This window comes from Hippoglossus stenolepis, chromosome 16, assembly GCF_022539355.2.
Source record: "Hippoglossus stenolepis isolate QCI-W04-F060 chromosome 16, HSTE1.2, whole genome shotgun sequence".
NCBI classification, from domain to species: Eukaryota; Metazoa; Chordata; class Actinopteri; order Pleuronectiformes; family Pleuronectidae; genus Hippoglossus; species Hippoglossus stenolepis.
In genome coordinates this window covers 11,716,995-11,732,257 of record NC_061498.1, presented here as the reverse complement: position 1 = coordinate 11,732,257, position 15,263 = coordinate 11,716,995, and the positions used below count along the sequence as shown (strand labels likewise).

At 45.0% G+C, this 15,263-nt stretch overlaps 1 protein-coding gene across 1 annotated transcript in view; it reads left to right on the top strand.

Moving 5' to 3' along the window:
* notch3 (notch receptor 3) overlaps positions 1-14,756 on the top strand; it is a 30,192-nt gene extending 15,436 nt beyond the window's left edge. Inside the window, exons 9-33 of the mRNA XM_035181404.2 lie at positions 214-327; positions 1,435-1,548; positions 3,558-3,791; positions 4,021-4,131; positions 4,235-4,427; positions 4,573-4,718; positions 4,870-5,103; positions 5,247-5,399; positions 5,524-5,752; positions 5,874-6,075; positions 6,192-6,348; positions 6,459-6,643; positions 6,750-6,882; positions 6,969-7,226; positions 7,327-7,439; positions 7,557-8,086; positions 8,181-8,507; positions 8,594-8,742; positions 8,829-9,054; positions 9,177-9,267; positions 9,397-9,565; positions 9,677-9,981; positions 10,088-10,235; positions 10,350-10,447; positions 10,545-14,756. Of these exons, the coding sequence (XP_035037295.1) occupies positions 214-327; positions 1,435-1,548; positions 3,558-3,791; positions 4,021-4,131; positions 4,235-4,427; positions 4,573-4,718; positions 4,870-5,103; positions 5,247-5,399; positions 5,524-5,752; positions 5,874-6,075; positions 6,192-6,348; positions 6,459-6,643; positions 6,750-6,882; positions 6,969-7,226; positions 7,327-7,439; positions 7,557-8,086; positions 8,181-8,507; positions 8,594-8,742; positions 8,829-9,054; positions 9,177-9,267; positions 9,397-9,565; positions 9,677-9,981; positions 10,088-10,235; positions 10,350-10,447; positions 10,545-12,029 (6,104 nt within the window). The 3' untranslated portion in view covers positions 12,030-14,756. The remainder of the gene's footprint in view (positions 1-213; positions 328-1,434; positions 1,549-3,557; positions 3,792-4,020; positions 4,132-4,234; positions 4,428-4,572; positions 4,719-4,869; positions 5,104-5,246; positions 5,400-5,523; positions 5,753-5,873; positions 6,076-6,191; positions 6,349-6,458; positions 6,644-6,749; positions 6,883-6,968; positions 7,227-7,326; positions 7,440-7,556; positions 8,087-8,180; positions 8,508-8,593; positions 8,743-8,828; positions 9,055-9,176; positions 9,268-9,396; positions 9,566-9,676; positions 9,982-10,087; positions 10,236-10,349; positions 10,448-10,544) is intronic.
* Positions 14,757-15,263: the final 507 nt, after the last annotated feature.

Below are 15,263 nucleotides of genomic sequence, written 5' to 3'. Positions count from 1 at the left end.
AGAGAGGGGTTATGCCCTATGGACAGTAGGGTGTGGTGACTTTAGGTCATATGAGTGGGAACAGTAGGGATGCTCTCGGGATCTTTTCCACGTCGCAAAGTGTATACACAACCGCATACACACCATACAGGCTTAAATGATGTGCTGTACATAACTGTCTCGTGTTCAGCTGCAAGAGCCTATGCTGATTCAGTTGGAACTTCTGTCTTCCAGGCTACATGGGGACTTACTGCGAGATTGACGTGGATGACTGTGAGAGCAACCCGTGTGTGAATGATGGCATCTGTCGGGACATGGTCAACGGCTTCACCTGCACCTGCCAGCCAGGTGAGCCCTTTTCTGACTCCTTTTTTCTATTCCAGTGTGTTTATTTCTATCCCTGTTAACAACTCTGTTTCTGCGTCGGCAATAGTTGTAAGAACACAAAGCCAAAGTTTAAATGTCCCCAGAACCAGAGGAGGGAGGGTCACCCTTGCTACTTTTGCCTTCTGGTGTTTAGAGCCACCACTGTTATAAAAAAAGCCAGACCAAAAAGGCTGCCTATCCTCTTGCCTGAACAAAGACACTATTGTGACCCCCGCTCCCCTCTTCTGTGGAATGTGGAAGGGACAGCAGTCTCCCTCATCCTACCCTGGTGGTGGGGGGGAACAGCAGTCCTGCTAATGAGATTCTTTTCCAGGTCCGCAATTTACATCTGGGACAGACGTGCCCCCTCCACCCCCCATCTAGCTATTGAGCCAGTGGAGCTGATGCAGGAAGGAGGGGGTGTTCTCCAAAAGAGAAAACAATCCCACTGTCTCCTCCAACCCCCTCCTTAGCACCCCAAGCACCAACACACAGACCATCCTGACACTGTTAATCAACTGAGCGGTGTGCTACCAATGCACCAATTCACCCATGTCTGGGCACCGTGCCCACTGATTTCAAGCCTGTTTAGTTTCTCAAGCTTTTCAAGCTAGTAGATTTGACATAATAATAACAATAACTAATAATGTTTCTCCACACATTCCATGTAATTTTATATCACACAGTGTCGGGCCACTCCAGTGTAGGGTAGGAATTGTGCAGACACTCTGAAATGTGCCATAACCTGATCGGAGCTGAAGCCGAATAAGTTGCATTTGGCTGTCCAGACACTCCACGCCACAATAATGGTGTTATTCATTTATTTTCAAATCTACATTATGTGCACATCATCAAGGTCACAGTTTTTCTATTGCATTTTGTAGTGGTCATCCCAGCGCTGGTCCAAGTGCACAGATGACATGTCCTTAACCAGTCGAGACGCTCAATTCCAACCTTAGCCAGACGTCACTAACCTTGTCAAAGACCTCTGCCCTTCTAAGAAGAGATAGAACTGTCCTCTGACCTGAGTGTGGCCTCTTCCTCTGGACTTTCTTTCTGACCCTTCACCTATGTGTTTGCATGTCCCAGGGTTTACTGGCACCATGTGTCAGATCGACATAGATGAGTGCGCCAGCACACCCTGCCAGAATGGAGCAAAATGCTACGACCGGCCCAATGGATTTGAGTGCCGCTGTGCTGAAGGTAAGGGCTTCTGTACTTCATAGTTGTAAGTGGAGATTTGTTAGACAGAACAAAGCTCAAGACGTCTTCTCAGACAGACGGGCAGATGCGCCTTAAACACTTGTTGGGCCTTGTTTGGTCTTTGTTAAGTGTTCAGTGTTTTTGGGGGGGTCAGCTATTTCTCTGGATGTCTGCTGGCGAAGCAGACTGACTTGAGGCCCCTAATCCCCCACTTTCCCTCATCGGCTCTCAGGATCATGGGGTCACTGAGGACCAGCAGTTGCTAAGAAAAAATCCTTGGTCATCACCTCGACATCTGTTCATCTGCTAAACCCCCACACACCCCCTTATGCTGCATCTTCACACTCATTCCTTCACATCCATCCATGTCCATGTATAAAACCTAAATAAAACGAGATAAAATAAAGTTTGTCACATAGTCTGCATGTCTGAGCTGCATTTGTATATTTATATATTCATATATATTGATATTTAGCATGTTTGTTTGGACCTGTGCCTACGGAGGAGCCTGCTTCATTGTTTCAGTGGCCAGCTGCTTGGTATTCCCAGTGTTTGTGGGCCCCTTGTGTTGAGTGAAGTGGCCCTGTTTGACGTGGTGCAGTCCATTGTTACTTCCACCACTGAGAACAAAAGCAGAATTGGGAGGCCTGTGTAGGGCCCTTCTTTACAGCTCTGCCCAACTCAGCACTGGGCTGCACACATGCCACACAAACCAACACTTAGCACACAGACACCGTCGACATGGAAACCACAGTGATCAGACCCCAAAACTTAGGTTTTATTACTTAGGTTTTATTAAGAAAAACTGGAAGATAGATAGATAGATAGATAGATACTTTATTGATCCCAAGGGGAATTTAGTAAACAGACAGAGGAAGTAAAAATGTATTTTATAAATAATCTGGGGGGAAAGAGGAACATTTAAAATTCTTGGAAAACGTTTTCCTTAATACACTTCAAAACTGTATGACTGCTGGTGAATAATCCTCTTTTCTCTACTTGTGCCACTAATTTAAAATGTAAAAAAGTGATATGCAACAACAAACTGCAAATACTAATTCCCCAAAACATAATTGAAGAAATTTATAAGAGAGCAATGGAATAAATGATTAAAGTAAATTAAATGAAAACTTTCAGATATAGCTGCCAGTTACTAATGTATGTACAAACTAATCCAGGGCAAGATCAGCAAAATAACTGGGCTGAACACTTGAATATTCAGTTATTGTGCAACTGACAATTATCCATATTTCTGGCAGTGCGTCTCACCACAGCAGTGTTGTGAAATGGTCTGTACAGCTTCCATCAGGCAATTTAAGAAATTCTGCAATGTTAGCACCAATGTGCCATTCAAACAGGGGGCGGGTTTGCAGGACGTAGCCAGTCGTCTCCCAGCTCTCCCTCATAATGAGCACTAGATATACTGTAGCTCAGGACTATAGAAACTGCAGGATGGTTTCAATGAAGTTGCCATTTGCTTTAGTTATTTCTAGCTTGTTCGCTGTTCTGTGGGAATGGGAAAGAAATTATTACAGCAGTGTAGTTTTTTTGTTTGGTCTAGTGACAGTTTTCCCGTCCTTTTCCTTTGTTATATCTTTATGGTAGAAACATGCTCATACCATCTTTACAGGCTTCGTGTCAGCAACATTTTCATAATTTCCCCCATATTTTGCAGGAAAGCCCAAAATACTGTCACACCCTTAACTTAAATGCAGGTGGAGCACTTTCTATCCTCTATCTGCCGTCTTTAAGGAGTGTAGGACCCAGGAGACTGTTTATACGACAAAGGCAATTACGCCCTCTGCAGTACAAAGTATGGAATAGGATGGTTATATAATTATGTTATCATTTTAATATAAAAAGTTGTCAAGGTAATGGGACAACATGATATATATTGCGAAATAAATAAATACATTTTGGGTCTTCAATTTGTGATGATATGAAATTTCAATACATTTTCCCATCCCTACTTAACATCAATCTCCGTTTATGCTTTTTTCCTCTTTAAGGTTATGAAGGAACACTCTGTAAGAGTAATATTAATAACTGCGAGCCCGACCCATGCCACCACGGTACATGTGAAGATGGCATTGCCAGCTACAGCTGTAACTGCGATGCTGGCTACACAGGCTATCGCTGTGAGAACCAGCTCAATGAGTGCCATAGCAACCCTTGTCAGAACGGAGGCAAGTGTGTTGACCTGGTCAACAAGTACATCTGCCAGTGCCAACATGGAACCTCAGGTAACAGGAAAAACTCCATATACACATGGTTGGACATTTTTTATTTAAAGCTAATTTACTACAACTCCAGGCCAAAGTCTGTTGTATGCTCACAATGCTGTTGAGGGTAATACCAGTATTTGGACTGATTATATCATTATGTTGTAATTTCACATTTTCTCCACTGAAGAATTTTTCTGCCAATTCTAAATGTTTAAAATTATCCTGCACATTTTCTTTGTCAACACAGGCACAAACTGCGAGATAAACTTTGATGATTGTGCCAGTAACCCATGTGACTATGGCATCTGCAAAGATGGCATCAACCAATATGACTGTGTTTGCAAACCTGGCTTCACTGGTAAGACACTCTGAAAATGTACAAATGCGAGATGAAAAAAATAAATCCTAGTTGGAAAGGGTGAGAAACACTTTTTGATTGTGTCTATGATCTCTTCTGCCAGGTTCCAAGTGTAATGTGGAGATAGATGAGTGTGCCTCTAGCCCCTGTAGGAATGGGGGGACATGTGTGGATGAGGAGAATGGATTTCACTGCCAGTGTCCTGCTGGCTTTAAGCCCCCTTACTGTTACTCCCAGGTGGACGAGTGTGGCAGCAGCCCATGTGTCCATGGCTCTTGCAGGGATGACATCAATGGGTATGAACTGTTACAGCTTTCGTTACAGTCTCACATAGCTGCGTGATATCAAGCAGAAACTTTGGCATGACCATCTTGCAAGCTTGTAGCTGATCCTACAGGTTTATTTCTCTTTTGGGATTATTAACTGTTCCTGTATTTCCAGTTACCGCTGTGACTGTGAGCCGGGATGGGTGGGAAAGAACTGTGACCTGGACCGAAACGACTGTTTGCCAAGTCCCTGCCAGAATGCTGGCACATGCATCGACCAGCTCAATGGCTTCACCTGCAAGTGTCGTCAAGGCTTCAGAGGTGAGAGGGTGGCGTAGTAGCATAACACCCCGCTGGAGCCATTCACATCACAATGTTCGGCACAAAGACAGGAATAAATGTGCAACACAGAAAGTTATGATGGTGTATCTTAAAGGCCAAGTGTTTTATTGCCTCTTCCTCTCGCCAACAGGTAACCTATGCCAGGTGAACATCAACGAGTGTTCTTCCAGTCCCTGTCTTAACAAGGGCACTTGTGTGGATGGGGTGGCAAGTTTCACCTGTCTGTGTGAGCTTCCTTACAGTGGACCCACTTGTGCTGAGGTCCTCACCCCTTGTTCCCCTAACCCCTGTGCCAATCATGCTGTCTGCACCAACACAGCAGACTACATGGGGTATCAATGCAACTGCCTGTCAGGATGGCAAGGTTAGCAAATTTAGCAAAAGATCGCATAATTTCAGTGCCTGTTCATCTATCGTGAAGTCATCTGTGTGGAAGCCTAGAGAAACCTATGCATCCACCAATAATCTTGAGCATAACCTTATTGCCCATGTCTTTTGCATTTGCAGGTCAGTTGTGTAATTTAGATGTGAACGAATGCATCTCGAACCCCTGCAAGAACCGTGGGACTTGCGCAAACACAGTTGGAGGCTTTGTGTGCTCCTGCAGAGCTGGATATACAGGGCTAACCTGTGAAACGGACATCAATGACTGTGATCCTAGTGAGTGGCCATGCAATCTAAATGCACCCTATTACTGTAATTGTCTGTTCATATCATGACAATACCAGGTCCATGTAGATCTTCTGTTCTTGACCAAAGTCTTCCTCTCATTTCCTTCCAACAGATCCATGCCTAAATGGGGGTTCCTGCACCGATGGTATGAACTCCTTCCACTGCAGCTGTCTGCCAGGCTTCACTGGGCCCCGTTGTGCTTTGGAAACCAATGAATGCCAGAGTTCCCCCTGCAAAAATATAGGCACATGCACAGACTATGTTAACTCCTACACCTGCACCTGCAGGCCTGGCTTTACTGGCATTTACTGCGAAACCAACATCCCTGATTGTACTGAAAGGTCAGTGTGTTTTTGTGCAATGTAAATATATGATGATGTATTTTTTTGCTTACATACACATGTATGTCTTTTGAGTGTGACAATCAAATTTGAAGATTCCAATCATATTTTTACTCCACAGCTCTTGCTTCAATGGAGGGACATGCACGGACAAAATCAACGGCTATCTCTGTTCCTGCCGCTCAGGTTTCACCGGCTCCCACTGTCAATATGAGGTCAATGAGTGTGACTCCCAGCCATGCCTAAACGGAGGCGTCTGTCAAGATGCTCTCGAGTCCTTCCGTTGCTCCTGCCCCAAGGGCTATACTGGCAACCGCTGCCAGGTACACGCACACTTGTTGACTCTGTGTAAAGGGCATGTTAAGGCCTCTAGTCTACCTATAAATTTTCTAGAACAATAAATGCTGATCATTTCTCCATCTTCCCCTTGTCTACTCAGACACCAGTCGACTGGTGCAGACGCTCATCTCCCTGCCAAAATGGAGGACGCTGTCGCCAAAAAGATGCTTCCTTCATCTGTGAATGTGCTAATGGGTGGTCTGGACGCTACTGTGACATCTCTAGGGTATCCTGTGAGACAGCTGCTCGCCAAAGAGGTATTTTTATGTCAATTGTGAATTTTTAATGCATGATGACATTTGCCCTTGTGGCCTGTTAGTGTTGCGATGGAGTAAAGTTCATTGTTCCCCCAAATCTTTCTCATCAGGGCTCCAGACAGATGAGCTATGTCACCATGGTGGTCACTGTGTCAACACTGGGAATACACACTATTGTAAATGTCCTGCTGACTACACTGGAAGCTATTGCAAAAGCCAAGTGGACCACTGTGAAGACAAACCCTGCCGCAATGGCGCCACCTGCAGAGGATATGTTGGCGGGTACCAGTGTGACGTGAGTCCATTGCTTTTCCAGTGTTGTGTGCATCTATTTGATATTTCAGTTAAGTCAGTATTCACACAGTTCTACATATGCATTTATGATCTGAATGTCATTACAGTGTATGCCAGGATTTACTGGGCAGAACTGCGAGATAGAGATCAATGAGTGCCAGTCGCATCCTTGCCAGAACGGAGGCACTTGCATTGATCTGGTGGGACATTACATCTGCTCCTGCCCCCCCGGCACACTGGGTATGCAAGCACATTCAACAGAAACCCACTGTTAATTACTGAGGAGTGACTAAATCATATTAAATATATATTCTTCTCCCGTAAAGGGGTTCTCTGTGAGATCAATGAAGATGACTGTGCTCCACCTCTGAGGCTGCGCAGTGCTCCTCCTAAGTGCCTGAACAATGGCACCTGTGTGGATCGAGTGGGCGGATACCGCTGCAATTGTCCTCCTGGATTCACCGGAGAAAGATGTGAGGGAGACATAAACGAGTGTCTCTCTAACCCCTGCACTCCCTCCAACAGTCTTGACTGCATCCAGCTGCCCAATGACTACCAGTGTATCTGCAAGCCTGGCTTCACAGGTTAGAAAACTGCCAGCAGCTCCCCCCTGGCCTCTGAACATGGATTCTCTTTGTGTAAAACACATAGTGTGGAGCTTTAACATCAATGTGTTGCTTTCAGGTCGGAGGTGCCAGAGCAGGTTCAGTGCATGCGAGTCTCATCCTTGTCAGAATGGAGGAGCCTGTTCTTTATCAAGCAGCTCTGCACTGGGATACACCTGCACGTGTCAGCTCGTAAGTTAACATTAATGATTTAAACACCTTATATCCTTTTGCACTTCATGCATCACATTATTTTATTTTGTGAATTGAAATATTGCATTCAAGTGCCTAAATGATGTCTGTCTTTAGGGTTATACTGGGCCCAACTGTGACAGAAGCATGTCTTGTCGGGAGCTGTCCTGCTACAATGGAGGTAGCTGTGCACCTACCACAAGGGGGGCACGTTGCTCCTGCCCTCCAGGTTACGGCGGGACCCAGTGTCAGCATCGTAGTAAGGACGGATGCTCCTCCCAGCCCTGTCGGAATGGAGGGTTGTGCACTGAAGAGACCAGCTTCCCCTTTTTTCACTGCCAGTGTCTCGGCAGCTGGACAGGTAAACGATGCGAGCAGACTAGCAGAGCCCCTGAACTCCCAGCAGTCCTGTGCCCTCGAGCAGACTGTCAAGGCAAAGCCAATGATGGTGTTTGTGACAAGGAGTGCAACACATTCCCTTGCCACTGGGATGGTGGCGACTGTTCACTGGCAGCACAGCCCTGGGGTAGTTGCACAGACCCTCGCTGCTGGCGTGTCTTCAATAACAGCCAGTGTGATGAATCCTGCAAAACCGCAGACTGTCTGTACGACAACTTTGACTGCAAAGCCAAGGAGAAAGTCTGCAAGTAAGTAACAAGTGGTTACATTACATACAAGTTGTTTTTATTCTGCACTGTCTCGAAAAATATTTGATGATCCTTGCGTTTATGTTTTTTCCAGTCCAATATATGAAACCTACTGCATCGACCACTATGCTAATGGACGTTGTGACCAGGGCTGCAACTCAGAGGAATGTGGCTGGGATGGCTTGGATTGTGCAGTGAATGTTCCTGAAGACCTCGCTGATGGAGTCTTAGTTTTGGTAGTCCTGCTGCCTCCAGAGGAGCTCCTCCGCACCAGCAGAGCTTTTCTGCAGAAATTAAGCGCTATCCTACACACTACGCTGCGTTTCCGGCTCGACCACAATGGAGAAGCCATGATCCGCCCCTACACTCGCCAAGAGGCACGGCTCAAGAGGGAGTTACAGCCTCATCATGAGGTCATCGGGTAAGTCAGTCACTAAACATAAAACAGAAGTCTTTCCACCAGATTGTACATTACACTAAACATCTGGCTCTCTGCTATTCCTGTAGCTCCAAAGTGTACTTGGAAATGGACAACCGTCTATGCGTTCAGGATTCTGGGGAATGTTTCACCACAGCCGACGGTGCTGCAAAGTACCTGGGAGCCCTCTCCGCTGTAGAAATGCTCCGCTTCCCTTATCCCATCAAAGAAGCGCGTGGTGAGTTGGGATACATAGTGAACACAAGAAAAATGTAAGACTAATGGGACACAATTATCTGATCACAACCTCTCTTTTCACTGCAGGTGAAGTACCATTTAATCCTGAACCTATACCTCAATGGGCCAAGCTGATGCTGGTGGGAATAGCTTCTCTTTTCCTTTTAGTCATCCTTGTGATAGGCATGTTGATTGCTCGTAGGAAGAGGGAACACAGCACCCTTTGGTTCCCCGAGGGCTTCTTCCTCAAAAAGGAACCCAGCAGCAACAAGAACCGCAGGGAACCTGTTGGCCAGGATGCTCTGGGAATGAAGTAAGTTATTTCTCTTTAAATGTTGACACCACTAACATTTGGAATTGTTTTCGGGCTTTGTATTCGAAAATTTAATTTGTTTCCTGGGTTTAACATTGTATCACACTTTCATATGTAAACAGAAATATGCCAAAAACTGTGGAGGAATCTCTCCTTGGAGATCACAGCGACCAGTGGATGGACTCAGACTGCCCAGAGCCAAAAAGGATCAAGGTCAGTTCCACAACTTCTACACATTTACATACACACAAGCAGGAGAATGTGCTTGTGAATTTTACAGTAACGTGTCATCCTACAATTAAACTAAGTGATGAAACCGGGTTTTGTCTTTCTGCAATCCAGGTTGAGGAGCCAAGCATGCTCTCAGACAGTGAAGATGCAGTGGACAGCAGACAGTGGACACAGCATCACCTTGCAGCTGCAGACATCCGTGTGCCTCCCACCATGGCTCTCACCCCACCTCAAGGAGAGTTTGAAAGCGACTGTATGGATGTTAATGTCAGAGGACCAGGTTGGTAGTGATGTCAAGTTTTGGATTGATTTGTGTATTTATACCTCTTTCTACTTTCTTTGAATGATTTGTTGTCTTGAGCATGTCTGTTTTTTTTTTATCTCCTACCAGATGGTTTTACACCTCTGATGCTGGCATCCTTCTGCGGAGGCGGCTTGGAGCCTGAGATAACCGAGGAGGAGGAGAGTGAGGAGTGTTCAGCCAATATCATTTCTGACCTAATCTACCAGGGCGCATCCCTTGCTGCCCAAACAGACCGGACTGGTGAGACAGCGCTCCACCTGGCTGCACGTTACGCTCGTGCTGATGCAGCAAAGAGACTGCTGGACGCCGGGGCAGACGCAAATGCTCAGGACAACACAGGACGTTCCCCACTACATGCTGCAGTGGCTGCAGATGCACAGGGCGTCTTCCAGGTAAACAACCACACACTCTTTATTTCTCACATCAGAGGTAGAAATGCATAAAACTCAATTTAGCCCATGTATTATATAAGTCATAATGTTGAACCCATCCTCCTAGATTCTGATCCGAAACCGGTCTACGGATCTCGACTCCCGTATGTATGATGGCTCTAGTGCACTGATCCTGGCTGCACGGCTGGCAGTAGAGGGCATGGTAGAGGAACTCATCACTTGTCATGCTGATGTCAATGCCGTCGATGAATTGGGTAAGTGTGGGGAATTTTTTCACTCAAGCCAATGTCCCGATGCAGATTTTCCTGTGTTGTTGATATTTACTGAAACCATTGATTTTTAATCTCATTGTTTTTCATCTCTTTTAGGTAAATCTGCTTTACACTGGGCTGCTGCGGTTAATAATTTGGAAGCCACTGTTGCCCTGCTGAAGAATGGTGCAAACAAAGATATGCAAGATCTCAAGGTACAACATCTACTTGCACTGTAACCAGCATTCTGCATTATCTTTAATAGAAACATATTTGTGTGTAACATAGCTTCTCTTCTGTTTTTCTTTCCAGGAGGAGACCCCTCTGTTCCTTGCTGCTCGTGAGGGCAGCTGTGAGGCTGTGAAAATGCTTCTAGCTCACTTTGCAAACAGAGAGATCACAGATCATATGGACAGATTGCCAAGGGACATTGCTCAGGAGCGCATGCACCACGACATTGTTCAGCTTCTTGATGAGTACAATACAGTAAGAAGTCCCCAGAGCCATGGAGGACACCACCTTGCTGGGGGACACACCCTGTCTCCTCTCATGTGCCCTCCTAGTGCCTTCCTGCCGAGTCTGAAGAACACCCCACAGGGCAAGAAGAATCGTCGGCCTGGAGCCAAGGGTTCTAGCCTGGGAGGCCAACATGCTGCCAGTCTGAAGGAGTCGGTAAAGGCTCGCAATAAGAAGCTGACCTTGGACATGCAGAGTGCCTTACTAGAGAGCTCAGTGACCCTGTCCCCAGTTGACTCACTGGACTCACCCCACGGGGGAACGAGCAATGCTGGCTACATCACCAACCCCACTTCTCCTGTGGCCATGCAGTCACCAGGGCTCTACCACTCATCCATGTCAGTTCCAAACACTCCGATGGTACATAGTAGCATGTTGGAGGGAGGTGGCCCTTTTGCAGTGTCTCTAGCACAGCTCAATGACCTGGGAGCTGGAGGAATGTCTTTGCAGGGACGCATCGCCATGGCCTCTGATGTCAATCATGGCTATGTGCTGAGTTCAGGCCAGATGGGGATCAACATGGGCATGGTCAGTCCTGTCAGTGTGCCCTTTGACTGGCACAGCCGGATGACCCCCTCGTCCCAGTGTGGTCAGCAGGTGGTGAATCTTGTGCAGAGTAGCCAGGCAGGCATGCACCCACAGAGCCCAGCCATGCAGCAGCAGAATATGCTGATGCACCAACAGCAGATTTTCCGTAATTCAATGCTGCAGCCCACGCCTGTTACCTCCACACCCACTATCAGCCCAGTCAAGCTGCCCTCCATCGCTGAGCAGCAGCAGCAGCAACAACAGCAGCAGCAGCAGCTCATCAACCACACGATCAGCAACCAGCACCGCATGAGCACCTCCACCCCACCGACACCCCAGACCTCCCAGCCTCCGCCATCTTTCTTTCAACAGCAGCAGATGCCTCAGCAATCTTCTCAGCCCCAGCCTCCTACTCAGCCCTCAAAGGCAGCCACGCCAGCAGCACAGCCCCCTCAGGCTCTGCCCTCCCAACCAAGTAGCAGCACTGCAGGAACGGAGGATTACCCAACCCCTCCCTCTCAGCACAGCTATTCCTCCACACTAGATGCCACGCCCAAGCATTACCTCCGTTTGCCCAGTGAGCACCCATATCTGACCCCCTCTCCAGAATCTCCTGAGCCCTGGTCCAGCCCCTCTCCTCACTGCGTCTCCGATTGGTCAGATTCCACACCCAGTCCAGCAGTTGCTGGCCCTGCCCAGACCCAAATTACTCAAATCCCAGAGGCCAATGGCAAGATGCAGGTGTTTGCATGAAGGTCCAGTTGCCTCTGATTGAAAAGGGACCTGAGGTAAATGAATTTAACGACTGGCTCTTGGGCCTGTCTTTGTTTAATGTGTCAGCCAGTTTCCAAGATTTTCATTGGATTTGGATTGACCGTGTATCACGAGGACCGTCTGCTAGTGATTTTTGCAGAGAAAAAAAAGTAAAGGGAAATGTGTGTTGTCTGAAAAAAACAGCAGACAATTTAATGAAGTAATTCTGTCACAGATGGACTTGTTTTTTATTATAAAAAAAAAAGTATATGAAGAAAACCAAGTCTTTCATTTCAAAGACTTAGGGATGCTCTCCTGAAAACTAACAAACATTTAAAAAGTAGATAAGAGAAAAAAAGTAAAATGTTGAAGGGAATTCTTTTATTTTTATTTATTGTTTTTATCTCTCTGAACAGATTATTTTCTTTAGGTTTTTATCACCCTCTTTCTGTCCTGTGCCACTCACTCATGTTATATACAGACCGCCTACATTTCTATTTAGCCAGTGTGGCAGGTTCATTATTTAGACCAGTTAACAGACAGAGAGAGGAATGTTCACCTCTTGACTTATATTTATTCAGGCCAACAACAGCTGGTAAAGATGATAAACTGGTACTTGCAAATATATATTGAGAGATGCTCAGCAGTAGTAATGTGTTCTGATTTGATTGATTTGTGATTATTTTCCATATGAGTATTATGAATAAGAATGTAGATGAGTGTTTCTGAAGCACTTCAAGTGAACAGCTTCGTAGGGCACGTGTGGGTAAAATACAACATTTAACTACAATGGATATTTATAATGCATGGGCAGCCTTTAATTTATGGTAATTTTACTTCACTCTCAAACTAAAAGAGCAGAGTAAAATTGCAGGTTTAATGCTCCCATTTCAACTGTAGCTTCTCACTGACTTTATCGTTGGGTTTGCCGCAGTAGTCAGTGTGACTGGTGTTCAGGCACCTACCGATTACATAACTTGCCCAGCGGCCCCATCGTCTGTTTCATTTTTTTATAGACATAAAACCTTTTTTTTTTAAATTTTTTATCAGTGGTAGTGTCCAAATTCATCAAATAAAAAATCTCTAATTTGTAACATACTAGTTACTAATAGTTAGTCTGACGCTGCAGTTAAAAACTGAAACTTTCTGCCCCGTGCAGCAGCAGAGTCACATCACAGAGTCTTGAGCGAGTGACAGCGGTGCAGTGAAATGCCGTAAAAGCAGTGAAATCCAACGTTACAGAGCTCAGTGAGCGCCCTACGGATCCTGAGCCAACACGTGTTGTCACAAGATTATTACCCAGTTGCCACACCATGGCATCCCCACTTTATAGGACTCCTGCCTTCAGTTTTTAAGCTTCATTTCATTCACTTGAAGATACTGCCTAAATTCAGCCTCTCACTGCCCTTTTTAGTTCATGTATTAATTTCTTTTGTTTGTTTCTCAAATTGTTTTATACTCTGTATATTTGTGGAAACCATGGATACCTGTTTTAATACATCACTTCAGATGTACAAAGCTATGCTTATCAGCTGCTATTTTATATCACTTATCCCTGCAAACATTCCTACATTTTGCCTGTCTCGTCGAGTCTGGACACCGTGCATTTCAGCAGCGCCCAACGCAGAACACAACCAGATGACACACGCAGGTGGAATTTAAATAACCCGAGGTCACGTCACGTCCTCCGCTGGACTCGATGGAAACATTCCTGGACTATCTGTGGTCAGTGTGAGGGTGTGGCTGCTGGGCTGTGACTCCTGTGCCCTGTCACTCCTCAGGGAGGTGTTTTATGGCATGCAGTGGGACAGTTCCCCTGCATCTACAGTAGCTTCCAGTCCAGGGGCGTGGGGTTGCATCTTAAGATGATTGTTAGAAGAGGCTGAAGTTAAAAACACTACTATGTAGTGCTGCACCCTTTAACTTTTTTACAAAATTCTGAGAGGACACTCCCAGTCATCCAACTAACACCTTGTGTAATGTTTGACCAACTCCTTATCCTGACGTAACCTGAGTGTGTAGAATAGAGGTCATCCTGTACTTTACATACGAAGGACATATGAGAATTAAGTCAATGGATGATAATAGAATTTTGATAAAGTAACTTTTACATTTTATCCTGTAACACCATGAACAGAAGCTACCAGACAGCCACTCTGAGCTTTTACTTTTGTGGTGAGGAGCTCCTTGTTGTGTCATAATCTTGATAACATTTCATGAATGGTTTGATCCTATTTACCATGGGCTTTGCCACTGACAGACCTTGGAAACGTGTTGTTTTTCACAGTCCGATTCAAATTTTACTCACCAGGAAAACAGTTTTTTATTTTTTTATATATATATATATCTGGTCCCTTTGATTTCCCTACCAGGTCGCACTAAGTGTTTTGAACATGTCAACCTCCCAACTTGTGTTTGTAAATATGTTTGCTCTGGGTAGATCTTTGCTTGAGAAGTCTTATGTTTCTAAAAATGATTGTTATGTACTAAAAAGGACAAAAATAAAGTGTACTTCATTTAGCATTATTTTAAGCTGAGGCTGTGACTGATATTTTATTGGTCTTGTGTTATTAGAACAGTCATAGATATTTTCCATAATTATTAATTTCAATACTTGTTTAAAAGTAGTTCAAAATCATTGTACATAAAACTTTTCCACAGTTTTTCCTTTCTACAGTCAAAAGTTGTAAAATAAGTTACTTATAATAAAAACTGTAGGAAACTACATTTTTGTGTCTTCGTGTTCAGTGATTGTCCAAGGAGGTGTTGTTTTCATTTGCGTTTGTTTGCTAGTACGCAGGATCTCTCCAAAGCTCAGAGACGAATTCATGGATCTTATTGAATAAAACAGGCCCGTTTAAAGGACTGATACTGAGTGTGTGAAATTTGGTGCAGAGCCAAATAAAAAAATCTGGATCTATTTCATTCAAATGTGGTTTCACAAGGAAGTGTTGGGCCATGTTTGGTGGAGGTACACACTCTACTGAGTGACATTCTTGTCTGAAATGTTACTTGGTCAGTCCAACACAACAGCCCTAACCCTACGAAAAATAATATATTGGTGATTTTTGATTTTTGATTTTTGAACTTAATATAATGTTGGACTGCTTTATATTCTAAGTTCCCTTGTGTTTTAGGTTTCAAATTCAAGCTGCAGCCTAAACAGCTACAACAATCAGACACCTCTTCGATTGACTGACTGATACAAATTATAAGCCTCACAATGTTAATATT